Source organism: Panicum virgatum, chromosome 7K, assembly GCF_016808335.1.
Source record: "Panicum virgatum strain AP13 chromosome 7K, P.virgatum_v5, whole genome shotgun sequence".
Taxonomy (NCBI): domain Eukaryota; kingdom Viridiplantae; phylum Streptophyta; class Magnoliopsida; order Poales; family Poaceae; genus Panicum; species Panicum virgatum.
In genome coordinates, this window is record NC_053142.1 from 32,136,633 (window position 1) to 32,145,612 (window position 8,980).

Sequence of the window (8,980 nt, forward strand, 5' to 3'; positions counted from 1 at the left end):
CTCCAAGGGCTCTCTTCGGTGCGACGTAATGGTCTTCGTGGGAAAGAGCACCCGCTACCAGGATGTGAATCCCTGGTTCATCTCCACCACTGGATTTCGTTTCCCAGACACCTACCGGAAAGCCGCCCGTAAAGCCCTCCGACGTCTGCGGGTGATCTACAAGCATCATCTTCAGCGGACTCCTATGGGATTTTTCCCGCCTACTGAAGGCAGAGGGCGCACATGGATTGCCCAGATGAGAGGACTTGGAAGAGAAGAAGAAGACCTAGAAGGCACGGTCCCCCACCTATCCATCTATCTCACCGGCCTGGATGAGCTCTACTGCGAACAAGCGGTACAACTAAAGCAACAGGTCCACAGGGCAGAAAAAGCAACCCAGGAGCTGGACGAACAACGGACAAGGGCCGCACACGCCGAGTACTCCCTGGCCGCTCTCCAAGCCCAAATGCAAGAGTGTGAGGCAGAACTGGAAGAACAACAGACAAGAGCCACACGCGCCGAGAATTCCCTAGCCGCTCTCCAAACCCGAATGCAAGAGTACGAGGCTCGTAGAGAAATAGGTGGGTGGATAGAGGAAGAAGAAGAAGAACCCGTAGAAACCCATTGGGATGTAGGCACTCAGACTGAAGAAGAAGCACCCGAAGAAACACATTGGGATAAAGGTACTCAGACCGAAGATGACGTGATGGATCAGTGTCTTCCACTGAAGAAGCGCCCTCTCAGGATCGAGAAAGAATCCCCATGATAGGAGTAGCCCCCTAAGCTAGAACTTCTGCCCTAATAATCGTGTATCCATGAAGTTTGTATCCCACCATGTTGCAATAATAAATACCATCTACTCCCTTTGTGTACCCCAAATAATTCAGTGTCATGCAGATATTGGTTCGCCACATCCTACATTTCCCTTTTGAAAACATTATGTGATTGTTGTGCACACTGAGCTCTATTTCTTTTTTCATGTAATATATCCAGTATGAATCATCATTTGTAGTTTCCAATACCATAATGGAAAGTTTCCATTATGGTATATTGAGTTAATCTAAACGTTGTTGAGCATCCAACTTATTCCTTTATGTAAATTTGTACTTCTGAATGTAATTTTTAATTGGCAGGAAAAACCTTTTAGGGTCTTTTTTAATCATCTAAAATTTTCCTAGTGTATCTCCTTAATAAAATATTCGTGGGATAAAGTTTCATGATTTCCAGGGGATATGTGAACTAGGTTTGCTTTGGTGAGTAGAGCAATAATGAAATCACTTTTATGTCACTGGAATTCTCAATATAGGAAGTAATTTTTTGACTATTCTTCATTTACAACATTCCATTTATTTGAAACACAAATGAAGTAATTCATCAATATGTCCTATTTTTGCAACAAAACGAGTACTTTAGTGACCATATGATAGTAACTATGCAAACTTCACATGGCATAAAAAGTAACTCCCTACCAATTTACATGACATAGGAAATAACTTTTCAATTATATGCATCACACGAAAAATAACTTGCCATTATCGACATTATAGAATATGTAACTATGCTTTTTTTTTAATCTAGTGTGCACTATTTTTTTCCTGTTTAGCTAATGCTGCACCTAGAATATTTTACATATGTGCTCATTATTTTGCAGTGAGATGAAGGGTGAATCTTATCACTATGAGTCTGATCAGAACCTTTGCAGTAATTGGGAAGAACAGCTGAGAAGTAAAAATAGACAAGCTGAGGCCCATGGCCACTAGGATGAAGAGAGGAAATGAAGGTGCTTCTTCTGTGTACAGGAAAGGAAAAGAGTCGGGAAGAAGCTACAGCTTGTTTTTATTCCATACCCAACTATTTTAAATTTCAGTACGATTAGTGTTGTTGTTACCCATCTTTTTCTGTTCGCTTTTTCTCTAACTACTTTCCTCATGGCAACAAGCGTCCGTAATGATCTGTAATGTAAAGTTTGTGCTTACTCATGAATGTTTGTAGGTGCAGCTAATGCAGTGTCCATGTCAAAAGTCTTAATCACCCTCTCTTTGGTTCAGTGCATACTGGGCAAGAGTTTCTTGACAATTAGTGGTTGGTGAATTCATCAGGTATCTACTAAATATATGCCCTCCACGCACCAATGATCACTTTAATTATGCTTCATTAATACTTCCAGCAATTTGATTGGTTAGGTTTGCTACTAATTCATCAGGTGTTTAGTTCTTAGAGAATTTCCATGTTATGATTCTCACAGAATTTTGCATTTACTTGGAGAACGATGTAGATGATCTTTTACTATGCCTACTTTAGACATGTGATTCAAAATTACAAAACCCAAATAAATAGTGTTAGCAGTAGCTTTGTTGTGATTTTTTTATCCTCTGATTTAACAAAAAACATGATTTGTAGATCATTCCTTTTTCTATTTTAAATTAGCATGTAACCCGTCACTACAAATCTGGTTTAGGAAGTAATTTATCATTTATTTACATGAGATAGGAAGTACTTTGTCCCACATGTGCAGCACATAGGAAGTAACTTCATTGATTCACATGAGATAGGAAGTAACTTATCCCTAATTTGGAACATATCGGAGGTAACTAAACATTGATTTACATCAGATAAGAAGTAACTTCTCCCTTATTTGAAACTCCTCAGGAATTAACTTATCAATGAATTCCATGAGACATAAAGTAGCTTGTCCTGATTTGGAACACATAGGAAATACCTTATCAATCAATACATAAGATTGAAAGTAACTTTATCCCTATTTTGAAACATGATAGAGTAAGTAACTTACGACTATTTTCACATTACAGGAAGTAACTCTTCCTAATTTACATGACACAGAAAGTAACTTATGATTAATATATATTATATAGGAAGTTACTTTTCCTTTCTTTTTCATTACAGAATATGTAACTAAAAGCTTTTGACCCCAATTTGTGTATATTTTTTTGATTCATAACTAATGATACGCCTCAAATATCTAATATGAGTGCTTAATTTTTCAATGGTTTATAAAAGAGACTCGTGCTAACACTATAAAAATGGATTCTTAATTATGATTCTTTTTGTTTTCTATCAGACAGAGATCAAAATTTGAGGCCCAAGTGAAGTAACTTGCATGTCTTATTGATATATCTGGAGACAAATACTCATGTACATAGTGTGTTATATAAGTTGTGCCCGTAGTATACAAAATATTCATCCTCTAATGGATGAACTAGCTAATTCCACTGAATTTGTATAACAACCGTTGAATTTCTATAAAAATTAAAGCTTTTGTGTTGGTCCAAAAGAACCTGTATGTTGGATCTCGAAGGAAGGGAGATCAAGGAAGGTTTTCCATTCTTTTGGCAGCTAATTTTGTTCTATTTTTCTTCTTGCTTCCTGTTTGAATTTTGCTGTCAGCGTTGCAACGGCTCCTCGATCAAAACAACGTTCTGACGTCGAATTCCTGCTTTGTACTGGTGCGCCTGCTGCTGCTGCTGCCCAAGGAGACCATGCGGCCCAACCTCCAGCGCTACGCGTCTAGTTGGCGCGCAGCTGGTGGTACAGCGCGGCACCAGAAAACACCCCCCCTCCCTTTCCCCTACACCCCTTATTCCATTTTTGCCTATCACGCATAGTTTGGTTGCTAAATATGGTAACTGTGGAGGGCTCTCCATTTAATGCTAAATAGAGAGGCCTCTCCACGTAGCAGCCTCCATTTTGAATTGCTAGGTGCGAATTCCACGCACACCGTGCCACCAGCACGAGCTACGTCCTCGTGCTCTGAGTGTGCCTTCATGGGGCACGTCTGCCACTCGCTCGGCGGCCCATTTCAGCGCGGCGTCGCCTCACTGGCTCTCCAATGTGGGATTAAACTACAGTGAAATCAACCAACAGAAAATGGTTTCGCATGGGATAACATCACTGGGGCACTGGGCTTTTGCGTGGTTGAGTCAGGGGATCACTTGGGCCCAGCTCTGATTTTTCCGGCCTCCGCTCAATCTCAGGAGATAGCGGCCATGCATTCAGTACAAATCATGCAAGTGCATTCTGATGCAGGAAGTGCATTCAGTTCAGGTGCCCCCCCTCTGATGCAAGAATTCTGTACAAATCATGCAAGTACAATCTGATGCAAAACCTGCTGTGGTTACTGATGAATGGAATTTCAGGCTAGTTTCTCAAATGGTTGAATGGTTCCAGGTTCTTCTACCAGTCCCATCGACCAATGTCAGTTCTGAATTTCTGATCAGAACTTCAGAGCAGCCAATCCAAACCGCACGCTTTTGTTCAGAGAAGCTTAATTCCTCGTGCAGCAGAAGTGCACGAACGCGGCCACGAGCAGACCGGCCTTGATCCGGACGCTCCAGGGGATCCCGTAGCTCCCCTTGCCGGCGAGCCCCCTCACGAACGGCCAGAAGCAGAGCACCAGCCAGCCGCAGCACACGAACTCCCCGGCGCCGGGGCCGCCGGCCCCGGCCGCCGCGGCGCCGGCGACCGCCCTCCACGCCCCGACGGCGAGCGCGACGACGGCCAGGATCGTGAGCGCCGTCGGCGGGACGAACACCGGCGACGAGTCGAAGGTGAACCGCCCCGGGTCGGCGCCGCCGTCGGGCGCGGCGCCCTGGCCCTGCTCCTTGCGGGTGACGTCGAACACCGTCTCGGAGAGGCCCAGGGTCTTGAGCACCACGGTGAGGAAGGCGAGCAGCCAGGCGGAGGACGAGACGATGCGCTGCATCCGGTGGTTGTTCCACCAGGCGCGCGCCGAGAGCCGGCAGTCCATGTACTCGGCGAGGTTGTAGGCGTTGTAGGTCAGGAACAGGGCCAATGGGATGAGGAAACCCGGCTCTGACGCCTGCACAAGAAAACATAAGTTCAGACGAGCGATGGCAAAAATGTTACTGAAGAAGATAAATTCTTGTTCATGATTGATGCAACTACTAGCATTTTAAACATAGTTCATCATAAATGCTAACAAAGGAGCAATGTGTTCAAATATGATTGATTGCCAATGAAGTTAAAATTCATAAGAACTAACCATTGCAATAAAATGTCACTGAAGAATACTAGATGGTACACTGACGACAGAAGGTCATTATCACCTTTGGCAGGAAGGATTGGTTTGCAAGGAGGCAGTAAGGCCCCAGCAGGGCGTAGCACAGCTCGAAAGGAGCCCTGAGCGGCCACACGTCGATGACGAGGTACCCGAGGCACTGCCGGAGCTCGAGACGCTTGGAGATGCACTGGAGGACTGGGTTGTTCCGGCTGAAGATGATCTCCAGCAGGCCCGTCGCCCACCTCTTGTACTGCGTGAGGCTGGCCGGCCCCCCGGTCGGCGCGCCGCCGAGGAACGCCGGCGGGTCGGGGTTCAGAAGCGCCGACCTCCAGCCGGCGGCGTGGATCCGCTGCCCCGTCAGGATGTCCTCCGTCATCGACCCGTAGACCCAGCCGACCTGCGACGACGACATGGTCAGGCGCTGTAGCAAGAGACCTGCTGCAAGATGCTGTGATGGTGGACAGTGGCAAATTCATACCTCCTGGCCCCAGCTTGTGCCGGCCTCGTAGTCGCAGGAGGAAACTTCTTTCGCCGCGTCGATGCGGCTCGCGAGATCGACCGCTGGCGCTGCGGCGAACATCTCTACTGACATGATGCTCCTCGCCGATTCGATCAGTTCTTTCGAGCTGCCAAACATCTTCTGCAGCTCCTTGTAAGATGGTGAGCCTGGAAAAGTGTACAGCCGGTTGGAGTGTAAGTGTAACTGTAAGGTCAGCCATGGTGATGCAGCAGTTGGGATTTTTTTTATGGATCCATTATCTACGAAAAAAAAGGCATCAGCGTACAAGTTCTCCACAAGATTTCACCTCTCATCCTTGGTTGCCGGACGTCCGAGGTGGGCTCCGGTGGCACGCCGTAGATGACTTTCCTGCGGTGAAAGCAGCCCGTGCCGCCGTAGAACATGCCCTGAAGCCCAGCGATTCCGAACCCAATCTTCTGAACTCACCAAGAACAGACAAGTTTGCCGATGTCGATCAGCTCACACTAATTCCAGCACCGCACGTTAAACCAAAAAAGAAAAGTTTGTGCGATGGACAAGGATCTGCACACTGCTAACACTATGACAGCGATCGAAATGTGATCTGTAAGAGAGTACTGCACCTGAAAGATAACCTCCATCTGGTTGCCGAAGGGGTCGTCCTTGAGGGCGCCGTGGAACTTCTGCGGCGCCTGCGCGAAGCCGCTGTGCACCTCGTCGTCGAAGCCCAGGAGGAGGCACATGGCGTGGAGGGCGGCCTGCGGGTTGTTGGCGAACATGTCGCAGTCCACGTTCAGCATGACGGGCGCGTTGGTCAGCACGGCGGACACCCTCGTCTGCACACAGGGAAATGGCCGGCGATCACTCGTCAGTCGTCAGTGCAGCGGCACGCCACGTCAGCGTGCGTGTCGGGAGATGATGTACCAGGACGTTCATGGCGCCGGCCTTGAAGTGGTGGTGGTGCCTTGGGCTCTTCTCCCGGGAGATGTACACGAGGCTTGGGACTCCGGTGCCGTCGTCGTCGTCCCCTTCCCTGCCGTCGTTGCCCCGCAGGACCTTGATTATGGTCGGATGGTCCCTGCGGTCGGCGCCCACGAACTCGGCGAACTCGCCGCCGCCGCACCGGACCAGAGATTCCTCGTCGGCGTTCTCGATCCGGCTGGCCAGCTTCTCGTACTCGCTCTGCATCCGCGCGCGTCAGGCAAACGGCCGTGAACACACGATCAGAGCCAGACACTGTTAGCTAGTTTGCAACTGATGGAGTGAACGTGATGCGACGATGACGAGTGCGTGAACAGTAGCTAGCCGCTGACCTTCATGGCTGCCCAGTCGCGCTGGAACTCGTCATCACCGGCCGCGCCGCCGCCGCCGCGCCCTGGGCCGCCGGAGGAGGAGAAGTAGACGAAGGGGGCCCGGACGCCGACGCGGTGCTTCCTGCAGAACGGCACCCAGAGCTCGGCGAACTCGGCGGCCTCGCGCAGCGCGAAGAGCGTCAGCGGCGAGCAGCCGTCGTCGGAGACGTAGCACGCCAGCTTGCCCGCCGGGTAGTCCAGCGCGAGCAGCGACAGCACCGTGTCCGCCGTCACCGCCGGCGGCTCCAGCTTCGGGTCCGCCGTCGTCACGAACATGTCCACCGCCGGCAGCTCGTCGACCCTGCGGCAAATTAAAGCAGCATTATTTAAACGCGGGGGATAAATGTTAATTGATGATGAAGAAGCAGGAAACAAAAAAAAATGTTAACGCGTTGCGTCACGTCTCGAACAGAACAGCTTGCCTTTGGGCGAGGAGGCGCTCGGGGTGGGTGTCGAACCGGACGGGGTTCCACTTGGCGTTCAGGTTGAGGAGCCACACGACGGCGAACCACGCCTCGCAGGCGAGCGCGGCGAGCCAGCACCACGTGCACGCCGGCGCCGCGCCGCCGCCCGCTGCCAGCAGTGTGGCGGCGCGGCGGGCGAGGAGGTCCAGGAGCAGGGAGAGCACGGCGAGGTCGGCCAGCCTCCACGCCGTGCGGGCGAGCGGGACCCTCTCCTGCAGCGGCAGCTTGTTCGTGGCGCCGGCCATGGCCGCCGCGTCGAGCAGGCTTGCTTATTTGGTCGCTCGGCGCTGAGCAGTAGCAGCGCGAGAACCACAGAAGCAAACACAACAGAACCAACTAGCTAGTTAGCACGGGTGAGTATATATTAGACACACTGCACGCTCGCAGCCAATGGTACTGCATCTAGGATTATTATCGTATAATAAACTCTGTTAAAGTGAGCATTAGAAACTACTCCCAAATTGTTTGTGTTCTCTGTAACCGTATGGATACTGCCAAATCAAGTCAGCATCAGCAGGGTATAGCATTTGCCGCTTGCCCGGCGCATGAGTGTCTCTGCATCAGGACAACTGGACAAGCACGTAAAGCTGCAATAGGTGAGTGCTTTTTTTAGCAGAAAACAGCTGCCCGGTGCTGGAGAGTCCAAGATCGAGCGCCTCTCGATCGTTCCCTTGGCAACTGGGATGGGGGGAGAGCCGAGCCGCGCACGGCGCGATCGGCGACCACACAGGCGCCGGCGCGCCGATCCCGATTCGTATCCCAGCCTGACGGCGGCGTCGCCACGCGATCGGGTGGTGTCAGGTGTGGCTGGCCGGCCGAGCAGGCCGGCGGCCTCGATCGATTTGGTTGGTCGAGCGCAGCGCAGGCCATGCTCCCCGGCCGTCTGTTTGTCGGTTTGCCACGGCTAGGTCGTGTGCGTCGCGGCTGCAAGCGATGGACGTCCGGTATCGAGTGGACGGTTACTCCCTGGAGCGTCCTGGACCTTCTAGAAGGACGCCCTTGCCTCGCTTGCTCGACGGCCATGGAGCCGACAAGGCCAAATATATGTAGAGAGAGAGAGAGAGAGAGAGAGAGAGAGAGAGGCCCATCCATAGCTAGCTGCCTGCGCTGGTCCCCCTTGCTAGCCGCCGCTACGGCGGCAACGTCGCCGGCCGATCGCGTGGCCGTACGCGGGCCTCCCCTGCCGCGTCCGCCCCACCGCCGTCGTGACGCGCGCCGGTCTCGTGCGGCGCCGAATCCCCGGCCGGCGGCCGCCGTATGCGCGCGCGCGCGCGCGGCAACGGGCGGTGCCGTGATGCATCTGCATGCGTGCCCCCGCGGTCCCGCCCGGAGGGCAGCACAGGCGCCAGCAGCGCGGATAGGATGATAGGGGCCATGCGATGCGATGGACAAAGCAAGCCATGCCATTGCCAGCGAGGCTGGGGAAGCTCGCCGCTGGCGCTGGGGCCAGCCCGGCCGGCGCGCGCATCCCGTGCTACGTGATCGCTGACGACAGCTACGACTGTCCTGGTCGGGCGGCCAGGACCAGGACAAGGAGGAGGAGGAGGATGCGCATGCGGAGCTAGCGCACGGCATGCGGTTGCCGGATTTTGTTTGGTGCCGGCCTGTTCGCGCGTGGTTTGGAAGGAGACGGCACACAAGTCGAGGACGAGGAGGTTTGACCATTAAT

General features: G+C 51.8%; 1 protein-coding gene and 1 long non-coding RNA gene across 2 annotated transcripts; one reads left to right on the forward strand and one right to left on the reverse strand.

Annotated features, from left to right (window-relative positions):
* The first annotated feature begins 865 nt into the window (after positions 1-865).
* On the forward strand, positions 866-3,332 carry LOC120640984. Its single transcript, XR_005662077.1, has 2 exons — positions 866-2,078; positions 3,059-3,332. It is a non-coding gene; the product is annotated as an uncharacterized LOC120640984 (long non-coding RNA).
* A 577-nt stretch (positions 3,333-3,909) lies between these two features.
* LOC120640985 (cellulose synthase-like protein H1) lies at positions 3,910-7,636 on the reverse strand. Its single transcript, XM_039916927.1, has 8 exons — positions 7,270-7,636; positions 6,809-7,148; positions 6,420-6,677; positions 6,119-6,331; positions 5,824-5,953; positions 5,496-5,683; positions 5,064-5,414; positions 3,910-4,816 (listed from the first exon to the last, which is right to left on the reverse strand). The coding sequence occupies exons 1-8, from the start codon at positions 7,554-7,556 to the stop codon at positions 4,262-4,264; spliced, it is 2,322 nt and encodes a 773-aa protein (XP_039772861.1). The 5' UTR covers positions 7,557-7,636; the 3' UTR covers positions 3,910-4,261.
* Positions 7,637-8,980: the final 1,344 nt, after the last annotated feature.

Bases quoted from the DNA above. Each gene is read 5' to 3' on its own strand.
- LOC120640985 (XM_039916927.1), bottom strand. From the start codon at position 7,556: ATGGCCGGCGCCACGAACAAGCTGCCGCTGCAGGAGAGGGTCCCGCTC. The intron at 5,954-6,118 runs GTGCAGTACTCT...TGGTGAGTTCAG, and splicing joins AGATGGAGGTTATCTTTCAG to AAGATTGGGTTCGGAATCGC. The intron at 4,817-5,063 runs GTGATAATGACC...TTTCTTGTGCAG, and splicing joins ACCAATCCTTCCTGCCAAAG to GCGTCAGAGCCGGGTTTCCT.